General features: G+C 46.3%; 2 protein-coding genes and 1 non-coding gene across 3 annotated transcripts; 1 reads left to right on the plus strand and 2 right to left on the minus strand.

Moving 5' to 3' along the window:
- Positions 1-467: 467 nt before the first annotated feature.
- LOC135814284 (serine palmitoyltransferase 2-like) lies at positions 468-7,940 on the minus strand. The gene is made up of 10 exons (XM_065327384.1): positions 7,511-7,940; positions 5,968-6,122; positions 5,511-5,656; positions 4,844-5,168; positions 4,346-4,403; positions 2,815-2,976; positions 2,261-2,387; positions 2,033-2,168; positions 1,552-1,681; positions 468-1,093 (listed from the first exon to the last, which is right to left on the minus strand). The coding sequence occupies exons 1-10, from the start codon at positions 7,742-7,744 to the stop codon at positions 1,019-1,021; spliced, it is 1,548 nt and encodes a 515-aa protein (XP_065183456.1). The 5' UTR covers positions 7,745-7,940; the 3' UTR covers positions 468-1,018.
- On the minus strand, positions 3,718-3,789 carry Trnad-guc (transfer RNA aspartic acid (anticodon GUC)). The gene has a single exon. It is a non-coding gene; the product is annotated as a tRNA-Asp (tRNA).
- Positions 7,941-8,287: 347 nt separating the features above from the next.
- On the plus strand, positions 8,288-20,858 carry LOC135814285 (DNA excision repair protein ERCC-8-like). The gene is made up of 11 exons (XM_065327385.1): positions 8,288-8,594; positions 10,540-10,653; positions 10,930-11,053; positions 11,721-11,799; positions 15,829-15,897; positions 17,979-18,045; positions 18,495-18,592; positions 19,210-19,334; positions 19,534-19,731; positions 19,935-20,033; positions 20,199-20,858. The coding sequence occupies exons 1-11, from the start codon at positions 8,413-8,415 to the stop codon at positions 20,262-20,264; spliced, it is 1,221 nt and encodes a 406-aa protein (XP_065183457.1). The 5' UTR covers positions 8,288-8,412; the 3' UTR covers positions 20,265-20,858.
- Positions 20,859-21,241: the final 383 nt, after the last annotated feature.

Genomic DNA, 21,241 nt, shown 5'->3' on the forward strand with positions numbered 1-21,241 from the left:
CAAAATCGATCTACTGCTACTCAAAAATCACCGCAACTAGCAGAAAACTGCGATACATACAGGCTATCCATGCCTAGCTTGCGCCGTCAAGTAACATGCATACAGTGCAGGTTAGTTGGTACATATCTATAGTCTCAATCTGTGTGCACACGTATGATGCAAGTAACCACACGTACAAATGTAGGGTAGAAGCTAGCGGGACATGTACACAAACATCTTTTTATGCTACAGTAATCCACTAACCACACAAATTGAGTCTACTATCGATCCAGAGAACAAACATGCGCTCCTTATATGTACTATACATTTTATGGAGATTGAGCACATACTCATAATGTTACTGTATAAAAAGTGCAAGTACACACACACACACACACACACACACACACACACACACACACACACACACACACACACACACACACACACACACACACACATACACGCACGCACACAGAACAAAACTGTTTCACATTGGATTATATTCTCAAAGAGCACAAACACACGTGACCACACATATATTTCAGAGTGAAGCATTGGACTAGCATTCATGCATCAACTGCACATTATGTCAGCACTTCCCACCAATGGCAATGCATAAAAAACACCAGTCGGCTATTTTTGGGCATTTCTATAATTATATTCAATGCCAGCTGGCTCAGCTCAGGCTAGTACTAGTGCTATTGGTAAAAAAATTAATGTTAAAAATAGTGCTGTCTAAACAAAGCCTAAAGAGTGATGAAAAGCCACAACAAAAACAGCTTGGAACACAAGTAGTTAAAACGCTATCTTTAACAAAAGGAGAATATTAAAAAATAAAATAAAATAAAAAGTATGTACACGCTAGGATACAAGAATACTAGTAAGCGGAAGCTGATTTGGTGAACATATCAATGTGGATGGTTCACGGGGAAGGAGGGTACACATAGATAGGGAGGAAACAGGACAAGCTTAGCCGGCAGTTGGACCCTGCCAGACTGGAACAGCGTAGGCAACACAGAGCTTAGAACATGCTAAGTTATTGACTGCTTGGTGGTGGTTTAAAGTTGGAAAGAGTGAGATTGTCACAAACGTCCTGCACGACAGCCAAGGTCTGTAGATAACAATACACGTACACAGCACGCACGCACACGTACACAGTGCACACAGTGTACACAGTGCACACACACACACACACACACACACACACACACACACACACACACACACACACACACACACACACACACACACACACACACACACACACACATGCAAACATGCAGAGGTACACGCACGGTCAAAACACTGAGTGTCCACACATGTGTATCAGTACATGTCATCGCCACTTGCACACGCCGTTACTACTCAACATGGTAGCATTATGTTGGTACCATGTTAAAATTAATTCAAGTGTATGTTTTGCACAGTTGTAGGGAGTCATCCAGCTTGATACTATGACATGACCTATATTCAGTAATGCAACATCATACACCAAACTGCAAAAGCGTTGAAATACATAATTCTAGAAACTCCAAAGAAGTTCTCTCGAGTATCTTTGCTGCCACATACCCTGTCAAGCATCTCCCGTGTGTGAGCGGCAGATAAGCAGAAGCGTGCGCGCGACTCGATGATAGGCGTGGCAGGGAAGCCGACCACAACAACACCGATCCCATGCTCTAAGCAGTCCCGTGAAAAAGCGCTGGACATTGACAGGACAGGACAGGACACAGAATAGAAACAGGAGAAAATTTAATAGACAGTACTCGTACCAGTGGCCACTCACCACCGCAGTGGGCCTTTGCAATCATGTTCTCTAGTAGACTCCACTGATAGAACCATTTCCCGCACTACATTGTACCCACATCTTCAAGCCATATCACTCCAGCCACGCGCCACCAAACTGGTTAAGAGTATATGACACATGGAGACATAATTATACACCATGTCCACCATGCATAGCCTGCCCTACAACACTGTGTGTACTAACCCGATGACAGTGTACACTATGCATAGCCTGTCCTACAACACTGCCTGTACGAGTCATACTTACCCGATGACAGTGGGAATGTAGAGAAGCAGAGGCACGACTGGAGAGTTCTCGTTGCCATAAATGATGAAGCCCATCTCCTTCAGGCGCTTGCGGAAATACAGTGTGTTCTCAGCAAGGGAGTTCAGTCGCTTCTGACCTGATTGAGACCGATCAAAACAGAGCAACACAACATGCCATGTCAACAAGCTCTCTGCAGCAATGCCAAAGTAACCACACTATGGGACATACCTTCGTTGGTACCATCCTCTCCCATGATGATCCGCATGGACGAGAGTACTTGCTGAATGACCGGCACGGACATGGACGATGCGTACACACCGCTGTGCGAGTTCTTACGCAAGTGATTGATGATTTTCTGGACAACAACAGCACAACACACCAAGGCCACACAAGAACGCACCATTGTAAGACGTTGAGTGCCCAACACAGACTCAGAGGCAAAAGTTCAGCAGCTGCAATGGTCCACCATGCCTACTGTAGTATGTGTGTGTGTGGGGGGGGGGGGGGGCATCAGCACGCTGCCAGAGAGACTTGTATACTTTCTAGTCGGATTGTGGGTTTTTCTGTCTAACACGTAACATGGCTGTGGGGATCAACTGCACTATGCAGGTATTTCAGTACAACTCACATCACAACTTCTGTCTAAATAATTTGTCAATTTAAAAAAAATTCAGGTCCATTGCTTTGCACTTCATAGCATTCACATCAGCACACGTCGTGGAGTAGCACAACAGTACTGTTCCTGGCCACTCCTTGCTTCACCTGCATGCAGACACACCTACCCGTGTAGCAGCCAGGTAACCACCGCTGGCGCCAAAACTCTTGGTGAACGTTCCCATCATGATGTCGACATCATTCACATCCACGCCCAATAGCTCGGTCACGCCACGGCCTGTAGGACCGCACGCACCAATACTGTGTGCTTCATCCAAGTAAAGATATGCCTGGATAAAATTATAACAAATAAAACAAAAAGATTTAAATAACCGACGAGGAGACAACAGTCGTAAAATAGCAATGAAAAATATCAATTGTGCACTCATAACCATGTATAAACAATTAAAATGAAACAATTCCAGAACGTTTTCGTGTGACCATCATCAGTGGAACATCGTCACATAGTAAGAATCACTAAAACAACCAGTTATATAGCTAGAGTAATATGAAAAGAAGCGTGAGAATGCAGCACAGCTAGCGGTTATGCATAACGCGTGTAGTGTGAACCTTTGCAGTGTATCTGAGAAGCAAAAAGAAAATGTAAAAGAAAATGTTGTAGCACTCACACTTTTTAAATAATACGCACTCACCAGTTTTTGTTCACACGCACTCACAGCTGCCACATTCATCTACTGCTACCATTCTCAGATACACTGCAAAGGTTCACACTACACGCGTTATGCATAACCGCTAGCTGTGCTGCATTCTCACGCTTCTTTTCATATTACTCTAGCTATATAACTGGTTGTTTTAGTGATTCTTACTATGTGACGATGTTCCACTGATGATGGTCACACGAAAACGTTCTGGAATTGTTTCATTTTAATTGTTTATACATGGTTATGAGTGCACAATTGATATTTTTCATTGCTATTTTAAAACAAAAAGAGCATGGTAAGTGTACAGCACCACATAACTTGGCATAATACAATGTCATATGGGGGAAAAAAAGAAAAAAAAGAAATGTCCTCCCCGGCCGGGAATCGAACCCGGGTCTTCCGCGTGACAGGCGGAGATACTTACCACTATACTACCGAGGATTGACTGAAAGAACACAGACAACAGCACGTCTTGATGGATCCGCTGCATTACAACTCCGGTTGCGATATCAAGCCTTGTGTTTGTTTGGACTTTCTGGTCCCAATGACTATACTGGCCAGATGCCATAGTCATAATTTATACCGTATGTAATCACCTTTAAAGCCATGGCCTTATACTCGAAACACCGCTGCTTTCCTAGATATTTTAGATGCAAAATGACTCACCCACTACGCCATACCATAAAAAGTCAAAGTCAACACAGAAATTTCAATCTAAATCTACTTGTTCAGTGTTCACCCTTCCTGCTGGGCTGTAAGTTTGTTAGCATAGTACTTATTCCTTCATTTTTGCAAAATATACTTCAAATGCCATTTCATTTATGAAGCCCATGGCTTTATAACTGAGACTGGCTTTATAATCGAATATAATGCCATGGCTTTAAAGGTGCAGACATACGGTAATAAACACCCTGGATTTCAAGGCAGAAATTATTGGTGATGGTGATGCTTGAGATCGAGATCACATGGATCAACAGATACTCAATTCACAGCTAACCTTGTATTTCTTCTTCAAGCGAATGATCTCCGGCAAGTTGCAAATTGTTCCTTCCATACTGCACCACAAGAGAGCACATCACGGTCTGAGCCAGTCAGCTTGGGACACACCAGCCACAGTACATGTACTCCTGTACAATAAGGTGGCTTATCAAAGTCATGCACCAAGTCTTACCAGTTGTATCATGTAATTTGCCCCAAACCATGAGTACCAAAGACACCCAAGTGGACTCTCTCTATTGTAATGCCAACTTCATATACAGCATACTGTCACAAATTTTCGGTGTACTTTTATTTTCGGTACTTTCGGTGCGTCTGTTTCACACCTAAAATTTCAATACAACGAACAAACACTAACACACATAATCCAATAGGGAACTGCTTCTCTGTACCGAAAATTCCTGTTCACCTAACCTAGCCTGTTGCGCTCATACCGAAAATATTGAGCACCTAAAATTTCTGTACTGCACGTGAAGCTACTTGTGTTTCAAGCACTTACCTGTAGATGCCCTCAACAACGATGAGAATCTTCTTCCATGGTCGATGAGTACGCGGCTGGCCAGTCGAGATGGCCTCACGCAGCTTTGCCTCAAGACTCTTCATGTCATTATGCTCATAGACTTCAATGCGTGCCCCGGACAGGCGCGATCCCAGCACCAGTGATGTGTGATTCAGCTTGTCGCTGAGGATCAGAGAGCCCTTTCCCACCAGCGCAGGCATGTTCATGGAGTTCGTCGCGAAACCCATGCCGAAAATCATGGCAGCCTCCTTGCCAAGGTACCGTGCCACCAGGCCTTCCAGCTCTTCATGCAAGGCCAAGTTACCTGGAATCAAAACACCGACATGAAAACGCCTACTATTTACACTGCAGATAGGAATTGAGATCAACAGATTTGCATGGACTGTGTGCACACACACTGTACAGTGCATGGAAAGAGACCGACACAGAAATAGTCTGCACATGCTGTACTTTGTAGAAATAGGGCAGCTCTCCAGCTAGCTCTCTGAACATTGAGAAAGACAGTAAAGTAGGTTCACCAAGTTTCAAAGGACACAGGTAGCCCCCTCCCTCCCTGGTACGCGTAGAGAGGTCAGACAAACCCACAACAACTTGGTCAACACTGGTATCCTGCACTGCCGGTACAACATACACAAGCACTACTCACCGAGCTCATGGCGAGTACTGCACACCCCTGAGCCATACTCTCGTGTCTGCGTCTCCACAGCATCAGCGCACGGGCCACTTTTCTGCGCAAAGCCCAGGTAATTGTACGAGCCGAGGTTGATAGCATGTGTCGTCTTCTTCGACATCCTGAAACACAAAAGCAGGCACCGAACACAAGCGTAAGCTTGTGAGATATGGTCATCGGTGTGAGATATGGTCATGGGTGTGAGATATGGTCATGGGTGTGAGATATGGTCATCGGTGTGAGATATGGTCACGGGTGTGAGTTACAAATACTACTGTTGGGACTGGTAAAGGAAGGGTTACGATTCAGGAAAACCCTACAGAAAGTGGATGTACAAGTAGAAATTATCATGCACGGAGCGTGGCACTAGTTTCCGCCTGCTGTGGCAGAGTGTCAGCTAGTGACCTTGTGACCTGTCCATGTGAGAACTCACTGGAAAGAGTAGTTATGGTCGGGCGATATCCGACTGACCACGTCAAACTCAGCACCGGGCTCGCTGCATATCGGCCGATCCCAACAGTCACGAATACGGCGATAGTGGTGACGCATGTAGAAATTTTCAAAATCATTGTAGAGCGGCACAAACCCCTGCAACAGAGCACAAACAAACAGAAAACTCCAATATTCATCTCAAGCCTATTCGAACAATGCTGTGTGCGTAACAGTCAAGACGCTGCCACAACTACATCCCTGACACATGCCAAAAGACCTGACATTTCCAAAGGTAGGCTACTTTAGTCTAGGGCTATAGCATGTACATGCACAGATGAAATCTTGTTTTGGTTTGCGCATTCCAGGGCAGCTAAGCATCAGGTCGTTGAATGTCACTATCACATCAGTCAGTGTTGTACTCTGGTTTTCTTCCTCTTTTTTTCTTTTTTTATAACCTGATAACCAAAGAGACGTCTCGTTCACGACAACTCTCGGACGCTAACGAACAACCTGTGTTGCAAACTGCCTTGGGACCAGACACTCTATCCCGCCAATTCGGCTGACACCACACTACGTACAAAATCGAGTTTGACTTTGCGTACTGTACAGCATTTCGCAAACGCATGCACAACCACGCTGCACTTGATTGATAGTGACAGTGACATTGGTACATGCCAATCGTCATGTAACTGTATACCACAGCGCAGTCCGGAATGCAAAACGCGTAGGAAACGCAGGAACGTTGCTTTCTACAGGGTCCTCAGATTGCTGAAACGAACCGCAGTGCGTTTTGCGTCTTGTGTCCGTGTCCTTGGTGACGCATACGATGCAGTAAAGTTTACACAGTTTCGTACCCAGTGTGGTTTCAGTCTACAGTCCATTCATAAAAAGATGGGTCCTGGCTCTGGCGAGCTCCTGTATTTGGCGATTTTTCGTGATTTCATCGTACACAGTGCAGTACTGCAAAATTTGAAATTTGAAAAAGGGTCCAAAAAGGGTACCTGAACTGGGGTTCGAACCGCACAATGCACTGTTGCAGGCGGGGTCACACGGCCTGGATTTTTATAGTTTTTCCCAATTCAGTGCTTTTGGGGCAAAACCTGGCCGAAATCCTATTCTTGTTATGGCTTGCTTTTTGGACAAAAAAACTTCAGAAACATAATTGGAAGAGGATTCCATAGGGGATTGCAGAAAAAATTTCTAAAAAAACTCAAAGTTTGACCCATTTATGGCCAAAAGCTAGAAGTCCATCTTTTTCTGAATGGACTGTAGGTGAATACTAGTACATATTCCCCACTGGAATGGGATCATCGGCTTTAGCACAGGCCGTATCCCTTAGCTCAGAACACCCATAATGTTTCATGCACTCACGTGGCAACTAGTGTCACTTCAAAGGAACAAAGCAACACGTGTATAAATAATTAACCCATTTCAAATCAGCTAGTAACTGTTGCTTTCCATAATACTAATACATTCCTCAATGCGGGGAAAGGATTCATAATCACATCTAGCGTGTCACTTCAAACAGAATTACTGACTTTTACCTTATTGCCATGCTCGGATATCGTGGGCACTTTCAGCACACCAATACTAGCTAACCAGTCTTCAACATAGCCGATCAAAGCAAAGATAGTGTACTGGAAGTATGTCAATATGATCGTCAGCATTGGCGGGTCGCGCGTAGACCACTCTGAATACGTCCAAGTACCAGCTTTCGGCTTCCCATTGCTCTCCTGCTGTGTCTTAGCCATCGACTCCCCTTTTTTCACCTTGCCCATCGTGCCAATGCCCGTGATCGGGAATCTAGAATCGACTGTAACCGTAAAATCAATGAAGACGTGTCTCGATCCAAGCCTGCCGTACGTGGGAAATGTAGACCAACACGGCACAGCGAGGCTGAAATAATGGCATTTGCCGTTTTGAGTGATTCTTGTTCGCTGTTTCGCCCTTCGTTCAACCTGCAACTACACCATTTGTGCATAATTTTCAAACTGTATCACACTCGATCGACTCATGCCACCACCGTGAGCATGCTAGCACTAGTAGGTGAGTGACACAGTGACTGGTGAGTAGATCTAATAGTATTAGTAATACTGAGTTGAGTCAAGGCAGGCCAGGGGCAGGATCGATGGAGGCACGTAATGGTACCATCATGATCCCAGCATGCATGATCAGTGTGATTGGCTGCATGCCATGCATGCGTGTTGATATGATCGATCCAGGCAATCGAATCATGGAATGATGCGATAATTTTTTTATTTTCAAGTCAAAAAATTATTTAAATTTTGAAGTGACTTTCGAAATGAAAGGATTATTTATAATGTTTTTGTGCTGTTCCGCGATTCGTCGATCGTCATCCAGTTCAGTAAATACATGCCCGCTGCGTGGCTGAGAACTAAGAAGACCTCTCCATATGGCCATGATGTAGAATGTGTTTTGCTCACAAATGCCTGTACTTTCTGGTTTGCTCCGAGACAGAAGTCTTGGAAGAATTTCCCCTTGGCAGCTGTCCAGTAACGTGGTAACGAAGCGCTTACTGAATTTGGACATTAATTCTGACTACGAAATCCAACCCTTCTTCACTAAATCTGTGAAGTCCCTGGATATTGAGAAGCATGATGGAAAATAGTAAGTCGCTGCAATTGTAAAGGTAAACCTGTACTTTAGCGCTCCCAGATCGTCGGATGTCTTGTACTGAAAAATGTAGTATTCAGGTGATTTCAGCACTAAAATGACTACACTGTACAATGTATATCAGCGTTGTGCTTAGTGCCATAATTATGTGGGGGCGCTAAAGTACAGGTTTACCATTGTAAATTTGTTATCTCTCTGGAAGGCTGCTCCTTACTATGCCATTTTTATTATTGTCTTGGCAGGCTTCGTACATGTGCAGTGTATTGTATCTTTATTTCAAATAGTTCCCTGGCCCCCTAGCGCACTTCACAAGAAAATTACAAATGGCATAACTTGTAACTTGTGCCTTGACAGACACAGAACTGCAGGCGGAGCCAGGGTTCCGTGGCTTTTATTGTGTATGTACATGCGGGTGGGCGTTGTTCAAGTATACCTGGCCATACCGTGTGGTTAAATGAATGAGCAAGAATCTTACCGTATAAACCCATTCAATAACCATTCAATTTTGGAAATAGGTTTAACAGCGTTGGTTGCTCCTGGTTGGTTGCTCACCAGGGATACAGACTTACAGAGATGCTCCGCTTCCAGTGCGATAAGCATCTCGTGAGGCCCCAGGTACAGTCAACTTTGCATATAACGACACTCGGCGGGGCATCAACAAAGTGTCCTTATTAGCGAAGTGTCGTTATACCCTAAGTCTCATTATATGTATAACAGTTGGAAGGGACTTTGCTCTGGGCATGGAAATACTGTCGTTATTCGCGAATTGTCGTTATACCCGCAGTCGTTATTAGCGAAGTTGACTGTAGCAGTTTTGCACTACTCCATGAGCGATCCTGACTCACGCTTGTTACCTGGGGCCACGAGGTGTTTCTCGTACAAGCAAACAGCATCCTAAACTAGCACAGTGTATCGGAAGAAATATTTTTACTCCCCCCCCCCCCCCCCCCGAAAAGTACACTCAAACGTCTCTTATCCAGACGCCTCAGATACGTGCACGTCTCTCTACCGGACACCTTCAGCTTGAGTTCCTATGGCAAAAATGCTTCGAATTTAGGGGTTTGAACTTTTTTGCGAATGCGCAAGTGCTTATTAATTTTGTCACTGCCAACCTGTGTAATCCACACATTTTTATCCATGGATTATATTTGTAACCTGACCATGTGCAGTATGTGCCGAATAAACTTCTTCAAAAGTGATATGATACGTGGTAGATGAGTTATCCTAAGATGCGGGCAAATCTGAGATACGGGCAGTGCCCGGTCCCAAGGTGCCCGGATAAGAGACGTCGGAGTGTATTCCCAATTGTGCATTTTGAAACCCTATAATTTTAAAACCAGTGTGAATATCAACTCCTAAATACCTGCACATGTACGTACTAGTTTGCTAACTTAGCAGTTAGCAGTTAGCAGTTAGCAGTGATGACAGCAGTGTACAGTCACTACGGTGTACAGTGTACACATGTGCAGGGAAAGGAGGACTGAGTGACTGAGGTGCCTCAGGTCATTCATTTCAGTCAGCGATAACTGTCGACAGTCTTCTAGTTCTACTTTGTTACGTGCTTGGCATCACCTCTAAATGCTACTTCACACACACACACCAGTCTCACCACATCAACTACACTGTTTATCTTAGTGCGAAAGTGTAAGTGCAAATGTATTGTTTTCTTACTATAGGTGTAGTCTTCTCACCTGATGTAGTCTTTGTTTATAGGTCCACCTCGCTGGTTGTTTCTTATCATTCTTGACATCGCCCAAGGCCGAAATGTTGGTGGGATTTTTCCGTTTCAGCTCCCTCGAACTTTTGAATTTTTCTTTTCGAAATGCTGTTCAGAGAGACAGAGACCAAAATTTCAATGGAGTGTTTGACATACCTATTGACAATATCAAAAATATATTATCATTGTGTGGTTGTTGTTGCTGCTGCTACTGTTCTGCAGCATGCTTGCTGGTGGAGGTGATGGGTCGGTGGCCCTGTATGACTTGGAGCAGTCATCAATGGGAAGTTCCGGCAACATGAAAGTATGCAATGTCATCAACAGCACAACAGCTAAGTATGTTGCTTTTCGATTAGAATATTAGATAGGCATGCAATTTGGTTGGAGAATATATGATTACAAGTAGCAATCAGGTTGATTCTGACAATAGTATTTAATTGTACTGAAGTACTGTAGAGTGGAATTGCTCCGACTACTGTTATCACTGCCATTGCTTTCTAAGGAACTGTGTCACGGCCAGGTATAGCATATTGTGTATGCATGTATTTGTGCATGTGTGTGTATGTGTGTGTGTCTGTGTGTGTCTGTGTTTGTTTCTGTCTGCACACACAGATCAACAAGCGATGCACACAAGTACAGCGTGGAGGCAGTCACCTGGTTCCCGCATGATACTGGCATGTTTATGACCAGCAGCATGGATCACACGCTCAAGATCTGGGACACAAATGCATGGCTGGTACGGCAGTGTTTATTGTAATTCTGCCTGCACGGTGCTGCTCAATGAAATCCGACCGAGCAAGTCAATGCCTCGCCGGGCAGCGCTTTGTAGCCCTAGCCCTGCGAACACTGGGATGTGAGCTGGTGCAGGGCTACGCAAACTTGACTCATGCGATCAGATTTCATTGAGTAGCACTGTACTACCCACTCAAACGGTGGCTGTATCCGTGCATATGCAGCCCCAATGTACACCTTGCAAATATTTGTACGAGGCAGGGGTGTTGCTCAATTTCAGATTCTTCTTTCCTGCTGTTTTGACTGGGCGAGGTGGCAGAGGTCATCTCCGGGTGTATGGAAGTTTCTATGGAAATACCGCAGCGGGTTTAAGCCTTGCAGCTCACAAGGAGAAGGCTACATTGTTTGACTTTGACTTCTGTTTCCAGAACAAAGAAAGCAGTAACGCTTGTACATACGTATACATGTGCTGTGATGGAACGTTTGAACTGTGTCATTGCGACGGCCACATGACAAGTATGAGCACTGCATGTTTGAAATCTTTTATTCTCACGATGGCCTGTGGCCAATAATAGAATGTTGTTGCTGCTGCTGCTGTTTCAAATCTTTATTCTCACGATAGCCAGTGGCCAATAAGAGATGTGTTGTCGTTGCTGTTGTTGTCATCGTAGGTGGCTGAGCAGTTTCAGTTTGAGGAGCCATTGTACTGCCATGCCGTGTCGTCCTGCACTGCCCACAGTCTTATTGCCGGTAAGCCACTAGTCCACGACACCCTAGTGAGTCATGTTCACAATCCAATGACGGGTGATAGCTTTCCTTTCATCACTTGTAACTTGCTAGAATTGGATGGCATTCCAACTGAGCAAGTGGATGTCGTTGAAAGGTAGAACCAAAGCCAAAGATGTGTGTCGCTTCTAGAACAAATTGCATGCCTGGTCTACACACGGAGTCTTCCCTTGCATAGTGTTACTGAATGATCTTCTGGTTGACATGTCAAAGTTGATGGCTGCTAACGTTATTTGCAGTATTTAGCATTATAGTATCAACACATGGCCCAGAATCTGCGAAAACCAGGCTTAGGGTGAAATTTCACAAAATGACTTTTCCCATCTTCAGCTTCTATTGGGCATGAGAGGTCAGGAAACAAAATATTACAGGTGTGGGTCGACTCGTAGTGGTATTAAAAGTATCTCAAACACACCAGGGTATTGTGCTAAAAAAAAACACACACACACACACAAAATTGTTCACAGGAAAGAAATGAAGAGAGATACACCAGACTGAAGGAAGAGACATTTTTGTTTAGGTGACATGACAAGGTAGGCATGTGGGGGCAGGCTTGTTGTGGCCCTTGGTGCTGCAGGCTGTAGACTGTGTAGTGGCCATGCACAGTTCTGCATGAATTTTGTTTGCTCCTCACTCAGCACATTCTGAGGCTGAATACATGTGCTGGCATGCTCTGGCGCTACACACCACAAGGAAACCCGACTCCAGTTGAGATGGCACCTTTTGAAGGGTGAATCTAGTACAACTGTTTAGAAACAAGCAAGAACACAGCCTTTCAAACTGTTCCACTGTTCATAGTAAGCGCATAGTGTGCTGGCGTGTTGGCGTGCTGCAGTATCTGCTTGGTGCTGACCAGCAAGTGAAATATCGGCACGCTGTACAATCCCTTGCAGCTAGCTGTCCAGCGAGGAAAGTCTCGAGTGGGGGCCTCTCGATCTGCTCGCTCATTCGCCTGGCCTTCAGTAGCACTTCATCGCCAAGGACTTCAATTCAAAACAGTTTTCACACTGAGCTTCAAGCCTTTTTCCTCGTGAACTTGCTGCAAACGTATGAGCTCTGCTGCGCGTGTTCCTTTTGCGTGAGGCCCAGAAACAGCTAGTATCTCCGTATTTCGATTGGCTGTATCGCTGTCGTCCAGGTTCTCCTCGCTATCGCCATCACGACTCTAACTGGAGATGATTCCTCACCATTTTCCGCAAGCAGCAGCTAGCGCAGAAATTTCGCCATCCCTGAGTGTAGGAGATGGAATCCGTTCGATCAGTTCAAAAACTCTTCGTTGTGACTAGAGGAGTAGCAGAGAATATTCTACCGGAAGCCCTTTGACTTCCCTGACTGCTGAAACCCTTCCTGCCATGACTGCTACTTCTTCAAACAAGCGAGATTCTCTTTGGTTCCACTTCACTGCACTCGATCGTCCACGCGACACAACCTTTTTACAAAACATCAATTTTCTCAAAAAAATGATTTTCACCCTTAAGCCTGGTTTTCGCAGATTCTGGGCCACATTTTGGTACAGCACATCACCGTTTCCTGTAGCTGTGTGGTTGAAGCTCTGCGCCGAAATTTGCTAAAATTAAAGGGGAAGTCCGGTGAAAAATTTAAATTTCAGTGTCGGTAGAGTTTCGGGCGCTGAGTCGAATGGTGTTGGTCCCACGTGTCTCCGACAAAGCATTCTCGAGATATTTCCGTTTGAAAAACTGAGTTTCGGGGGCTGCGCCATGACGTCATGCGGCCGCGCCACACCCTCTGCAACGTCATAGCGTGCAGCTAGGTCATAAGGAGTGCGTGACAGCAATAGTGTCAGTGCTATTTCAAATGATTTGGCGACTGATATTAGGTGGTGCAAGCGACCCCGAAGACCTGTAACTCCTTGTGAAAGTGAGGATGCAGCCATGGCTGACCTTCATGAGTTCGGTCTGGGGCTGAGAACCTCAGTATTCAGCTGAAGAAATGGCCGCGCGGGCCCGTCAAGAGTGAGCGCTACTGAGTTTCCGACTGATGAAAAAGCAGCAGCTATTGCAGACGAGGCTGGTGTAATTATCAGATCGCTGGAGAGCAGGGTCGCCAAAATGGAGAAGAGTGATGCGAGTGCTCTAAATGTTGTTCCATACCGATTAGATTCGCTTAGACTCCAGTAGCCTGCCACATGGTGATGTTTTGGTGCGAACTTGGAATATTTCGGACTACTCAATTGGAGAACAGTGCAGGCTCTTTGAACCACGGGCACGACTCTTCGCTCGCAACGCTATGGAATCTGGAAGTTCTAGGTCCGGGAGCTGTTCCCTGTTTTGTCACTTGTCACGGTTGTGCACTCATCGCTGTAGCATAAAATAATGAGGCGGGAGCGGAAAACTAAAATTTCTTTCTCAAAGCACAACCACCGCCACCGGCACCGGCAAGGAAAAACGCACGTTCTCTGACTACATGACTGTACAATACGACTGATACGAGTGTAGTACATGACAAGTCCGTGTGTTGACTAGTTTTCTGAGTCTTGTGTCAGTTGTGACTCGAGTCTTGTTGTAGATACTACCCCAGCACGGCAGTGCGGGAGTAGTTCCGTCTGTGATGAGTTTGTTGACTGCACCACAGCTAGATAACACACTAGTGCACTGCACTCACTGCATGCACGCAGCGCGGAGAGGCTGACGGAAAAAGTCCAACTCGGAAACGGCTAAAATACGGTATAACCTCGAGGTTTACCGAGCTGAAGATCACAGGGTACGTAGTGTTTGTAACACTGAATCGAATGGTCTTGGTCCGAGGAAGCTGCGACAAACAGTTCCCCAATCGAACGCGCTCCGAATATGGCCATTTATGTACACAGCTAGATGGTGTGGCTACCTGGCTGCACGCTGTGACGTCATCACCTGGATCTGGGTGATGCGCGCTCAAATTCGCACATGTTCGATTGGGCGTATCTGACGAACCATAAGCCGCAGCCTCCTCGGACAAAGACCATTCGACTCAGCGACCCGAACTCTACGGACTGTGAAATTTAAATTTTTCACCGGACTTCCCCTTTAAATAGCTGCCGAAGTTGTTGGTTTCTGAAGTACCAGTGCATCTCAGTGACATCTGATCACGTGAGTCAAGTTTGTGCCCTGCATGGGCTCTTGGCTCGCGTGATAAGATTTCACCGAGCAGCACTGTGCCAAAAAGTACACGTAAATGTACATTCATTTACGTGACCAATGCTAGAGATATTCAGGAGTAAGCTGTCCTGAGGATTTGACATGCGTGCTGCTGTTGAGACTAGGGACTTTTCGCACCACGCGTACGGATACGAAACGAATGCTGATTCGTCACCTGGGTTCGAGGATTCGTCAGAGTTGCCGCGGAGAGCTCGTTTTCACGAATGGAAGCCTCTTCATTCGTGGCACGCTCCGAATCCGTCAGGTACACATATTTTTGCCAGGTACACATTTTTCCCTTGATTCCATGCATGATCCATGCACGTGTGCGCCAACACACCCGTACGCCAAGCTAGCTACCGGCCGTATTCGTAGTTGCCATGCACATTTGCATTACGACTTGCGAAACCTGAATTCTGTTTTCAACGAAACGATTACGAGCCGAATCAAACTTTCGTTTCGCATTCGATTCGTAGCAAATGCGAAAGGTCCCTACTGTTGGGTCTGGCCAACTAATGTGTCTCGTAGCTGTTCGTAGGGACGGTTATCAGGGAGAGATATAAATAATAATCATATCCCACTCTCAAGGGCATACTCTGGCTCCAGGCGCCAATGACGACGTATTGAAATTATGTGAACTGCTGTGTAATACCCCGCGTGGCAAAGACTGCTTCGGCGTGGGCGGACCACATCTGTGGGTCTTTGGGCAGGAAGGGTGAAGTTTAATTATAACGCGGAACTGCATGACCGGCTGGTCATTTCCGTTTGTGTGCATCTGTGTGTGTGTGTCTGTGTGTGCCTGTGTGTGTGTGCGTGTGTGTGTGTGTGTGTGTTTGTGTGCGTGTGTGTGTGTATCCAGTTGCCAGGAAAGAACATAGTATCAAGTTGTGCAACTTGGAGACGGGTTCGACATCGCAGATTCTCCGTGGTAAGCTGCTGTCATCACTCTCATCCTGTCACTACCAAGACTCTTGTACTGGGCCCTGGGGCCGGGGCTAGGGCTGGTACAAGGGATGTCTGTATAAGGGAGTACTGTAAACAGGTAACGTTTGCGACAATAAATGTTTGCGTTTTACAAATTGAGACTGGTTTGCACTGTTTAATGTTTGCGATTGAATTCATACGAGAGAGAAAAATCCCACCTCTGGCATTGCTTTTGTAGCGGAGCAAAAAAAGCAAACGCACGCTCGTGTGAGCATGAACACAGGCGTTAACGCATGATCGTGAAAATGATGCTAGTCACATGGATTACGGTACAGTGCATCGACACTGTCACAAAACTTGCATTTGCACACAAGTCTGCGAGATCAAGAGTGTCACAAACTACAAGTAGTACTAGTATTACTATTAGCGATTACTTGCATGACACATTGGCAGGACGAACAAGGCAGACTCCAACATTCTGCAGCCGTTGCGTTGCCGGTGTTGGGGTGGCAGTTCCGTTACTGAGGCCGTACACCATAGTACACGTCGTCGAGCTCGGCTAGCCGCCAACTAGTCAGCGCAACCTCGGCCACGTGCTCGCATCAGCTCCATGCCCGCGTTGACGGAGCTCCGGGTAACCAACCAGCCGAACAGCTGCAAGTCACGACTCAACACTGGCCGTCCCTCTCGAGTTTCATCCCTCGCTCCATTCCTTCCTTCACTCAATTTGATAAAAACTGTTCGCTCTCCCGAAGGAGAGCGCGGAGAAACGTTACTTCTCCGAACAAACTTGTAATAACAAACTATAATACTACTAGTGTCGTGGATGACAGTATGCGGACGGTTCCAAGACCTTGCTTGCATTTGAACACATGTCACTGACAGCAAGAGTCTTACACTTCAGCAATTCCACTTTGTACAAAGCCGCGCTTGATACGGTCGGCATCCTTGTCCAGCTCCAGCCAACCACCTGGATGAGCCACTGTGCATGACGTTCCCTGATTGCAGCAGTGTTGATCTTTACATTGACTAGTCGATCTTCATCCAAAGCCCTCTTTCACTTCTACTGCATACCATGTACCAGTCTGCGAATTTCTGCTTCGTAGCACGCTTGAACGGATCATTGAAGGCGAGATCCAATGGCTGTAATTCTCCAGTACAACCAGCTGGCACATACACAGACTTGATGGTGTTCTCCTTGAGCTTTTCCTTCACAGAGTCCACTCAGTGAGCAGCAAACATATCGAAGATAGCGAGGGCAGGCTGTGATTCGGGTAGCTTCAACTGTCGACGAGTTGCCTTGACATACAGCACTAGGACGCTGTCAAGAAAATGCAACATGGTGTTCTCATTGCTCCAGTGATTTTCGCTTTGGAAAATATCCCAATCCACAGGAAAACTTTGCCGTGGATGACAGCAATTGGTCTTTCCGGCGTAGAGGACTTGTGGTGGCAGGAGAGTTCCAGACAAGCTGATGGCAAGCATGACGGTAATTTCCCGCTTGTCACCAAGGCCACGCACCTCAACTTGTTTGCTGCCACTCGCAGCTGTTGTCCACTCTGAACTTGGTACCGGATGGATGCCAGTCTGGTCCCAGTTTACAATCAGGGCATCGGGAATCTTGTCAGCAGTCCTGGCTTTATTCACAGATTCCAGGAACTTGGCCTTCTGGTCCCGTCTGTCTGTCTGCCAGTCACATTTAGGTTCCCTGTTGCGGTTTCATATTTCGGCACTGCCAGGCAAAATAGCCGGGATCACGGGAGGCATAACATGCATGTGGTAGTTGTGGTGAATCACCTGCCCCTGGGGCTCTGGCCATTGTTGCCGTCTCGTTGGGCGATCTCTCTATCTCTCTCTCTCTCTCCCTCTCTCTCTCTCTCCCTCTCCCTCTCTCTCTCCCTCTCTCTCCCTCTCTCTCTCTCTCTCCCTCTCTCTCTCTCTCTCTCTCTCTCTCTCTCTCTCTCTCTCTCTCTCTCTCTGCATGTCAGAAGCTTGAGCTTTCAATCTATTTTCCGCAGGCAAGCAATTTATTCTTCCTTCACTCAATTGCTTATCCTGTTTGTTTGTTTGTTTACTGCTGTGCAGGTCACAACGACCGTGTGCTAAGTGTAGCCTGGTCTCCCAGCAATGACTATCACCTGGTGTCTGGAGGGTAAGTCTATCTTCTACTGGGCCAGTAGTTGGCGCGATGAGAGTTCTGAGACAAACGGGACTCCTATGAGACGATGGAGCAACAGTGGTGGATCCAGAGGATGATCAAGAATATGAAGAAGATTGTGGCAGTAGCAGCAGCAGCAACAACAAATAACAACAGCAGCAGCAGCAACACCAATCAAACTGCTCTGGCTGCTCAAGGCCCGAGGCCGGAGCAGCCAGAACATGAGCATCCCCCCCCCCCCCCCCCCCCCCGTATGTGTTTGCGTAGCGTGTGCTCATCTATTCAGATTACAAATAGAATCTTATTGATTGTGTATGTGGACAATTGCGTACGTGGGTGTGCATGCATGCTTGTGGGTGGGTGCGTGGGTGGGTGTATGCATGAGTGTGGGTGGGTGTATGTGTCCGTGTGTTTGTGTACGCATGTGTACGATACTGTCCCAGAGCAGATAACAAAATCTTGATGTGGGATGTGCGCCGTGCCAAGAGCTTGCTGTTTGCGTGTGATCAGCACAATGGACGTCAGCAGCTGACATTTGATGGTATGACCTAGCGGTTTGGCTGGTGTGATTGCTGAAGTCATGGCTCTTGTGTACGTTGTCACCAGTACCATGCTTCATGCCGGGGCCCTTTGTATTTAGTTTTGTTTCTTGTGTCTCGGAAAAGTACTTTTGAAATACAGTGAAGTACATGTACTACGAATCCGGAACCTGTGGTTGACCGAAGTCGATCGATCTTGTACAAATTATTGCAAAGAAAAACGTGTGATGCGTTGACACCCGTACACATGTTGTAAATCACTGGTGCAAGGAGCATTGCATCATAATAATAACGTCAACTTGAAATTCTGTCGGGACAGCAGGGTATGTGGGAGTTGCACACTCTGGGGGGTTATGTACTCTTGGTAAAACCTACTGTCATGTTCTCAACTAGAGCAGTACGTGCACACTGTCTCTGTGATTGCCCCCTTGGCTGCCTTGGCTGCTTGCCCCTTGGCTGCTTGCCAGGCTGCACAAGATCCCAAACAAGATGGCGGTGTGCATGAGGTTTTGCTTAAGTGCAGTGTGCAATGCACAGTCACATGTCTTCTGTTTCACCTTGCTGTCGCTTTTGGTGTGAGTGCTTGTATTGTTTTGTTGTTGTATTGTGTGTCATGTAGGCAAGCTTGGTCACATGGGTGCAGTCACCAGTGTTGCATTCACTCCCGACGGCCATCATGTCGTTAGTCTGGGCAATGACAAGCAACTGCGCGTTTGGGATGCAAGCACCGGAACCAATACTCTGGTATGTGCCATGTGCGTGTGTGTCTGTGTGTGTGTCTGTGTCTGCGTGTGCATGCGTATGTGGAATTGTGTGTCTGCGTGTGTCTGCAACATAATCATTACACATATGCATGGTGTGTTGTTTTCCACTGTATGCTGTTACTAGTGTTTTCCAGCTTAATGTCTTTGCTCTCTTATGCTCTACGTGATGTGTTCAATAGGTAAACTTTGGTCGTATGCAGGCGTCTAGCCGGAGAAGCATTCAAATGGCCATCTCCAAGGACAGTCGCCGCCGGTTGATCTTTGTTCCCAATGCCATGAACGTCGACTGCTTTGATCTGTCGTCGGGCGCCAAGCTGCGCACACTGCATGGTCATTTCGGCAACTGTGATGCTTGCGTGCTACGGCCAGGAAAGCAGGTATGGGTACAGCAAGACCTGTGCGCCTTTGCTCTTTGAACGGCAAAGATCCTGTTATGTTTGTCTGGGAGTTATGATAAACCGGGTACTAGAAGATTGCTACTGGACAGAAGTATTGGTGTGTTTTTCTTCTTTTCTTTAGTGCACTAGTGGCAAATGGCATTTCTTCATGGTGCTGATTTCTGATTGTTTGTGATGCTCAGGAGTTGTTCAGCGGAGCCATGGATTCACGCATACTCTGGTGGAGCGCCCGCAAAGCACACTCGCCTGTAGCAGTGGAGGAGGTCAGGCATCGCGCAGAGGTGAGAGACGCTAGTCGAATGCTTACTGGCTTTGGGAACTGGAAGGACAGCTCTGTGGTGTGTTAGCTTCCGCAAAGTGCTCCTGATGCTTCTCCTGGGTTGCAAACGGATCATGATTGTCTAACTCTGACATTGGTGCTGCTGCTGCTGTTTCTTTGTTGCCAGGTTGCACCACGTCAGGTTGAAGTTCCGCAAGCCTTGCAAGATGCGTGGAGTAGTGATGAGGATTAAGTCATTTTTAAAAGGCGTTCGCTAGCCTCTTAGCAAAACTATGGATGCGATCACTCAGCTTGTGTTGTGATGCTGAAGATAGATGTGAATTGCTGCTGGGGGCTTCCACTCAGCTCAGGATCCTTTTTCCGTGTTTTGCACCGTCGCACACATACGGTGATCTTACTCTTCGGACCCGGGGAGCGCCACAGATGAATGGCTCTCCGCATGTCACGACCGGATGGGCAGGGTCACTGGTGGCAAGGACTAGTGTGGACTGTGTGTCTGACCTACTTTCTGAAGTACTGGTACTGTGCCAAAGAATCAATGCTGAAGCTTTTGTTTTACCCCAGGAATGCTGATGTGCCCACTGATTTATTACTACTTCAAAGTACTTTTTTAGTTTCCCTGAAATTTAACTATGACCTCTCTGGGAGATCTGTTTTTCTCATGGCAATCAATACACGTAGTAACAAGAGTACTTCATAATGTTATGTACTCTTGGTAGCAATTATCCTTCTTCATTTTACAATTTACATCCACCTTGTAGTCGTCCCAAGCTCTTAGTTAGGGCATGTTCCTTATCAACTTCTGCATTAGCCAGAAGTCCTGCTCCTAAGCACGACTATATGAGCGAGGGGGAGGGGTGCATAGAGCCTTGGTGGTCCATGAGGAGAGCTTGAATACTAGTAATCAAGATACAGGTATTGATTTCCTTTGTCTTTAAAGTAAGGGAGTCATCAAATACCGGTATTTGACGACTCCCTGATTTTGCCTTAAAAAATGTTTTTAATTTTTGCCATTTTGGCCAGTTCCACTGACAAGTCGAGGGGCGCCGGGCGGGTTGGTTTTAGGAGTTTTCGTTTCGGAAATAATTATTGAATGCGCATGGAAAAGTCCCCAGGTGTATTAAATTGGGTGCCGAATACTGAAATTAATATTCAGTTGAAATAGTGTACTTACAGTACACATAGCAGTGCCGAGGTATTCTCCGCACT

Source organism: Sycon ciliatum, chromosome 4 (genome assembly GCF_964019385.1).
Source record: "Sycon ciliatum chromosome 4, ocSycCili1.1, whole genome shotgun sequence".
Classification (NCBI taxonomy): domain Eukaryota; kingdom Metazoa; phylum Porifera; class Calcarea; order Leucosolenida; family Sycettidae; genus Sycon; species Sycon ciliatum.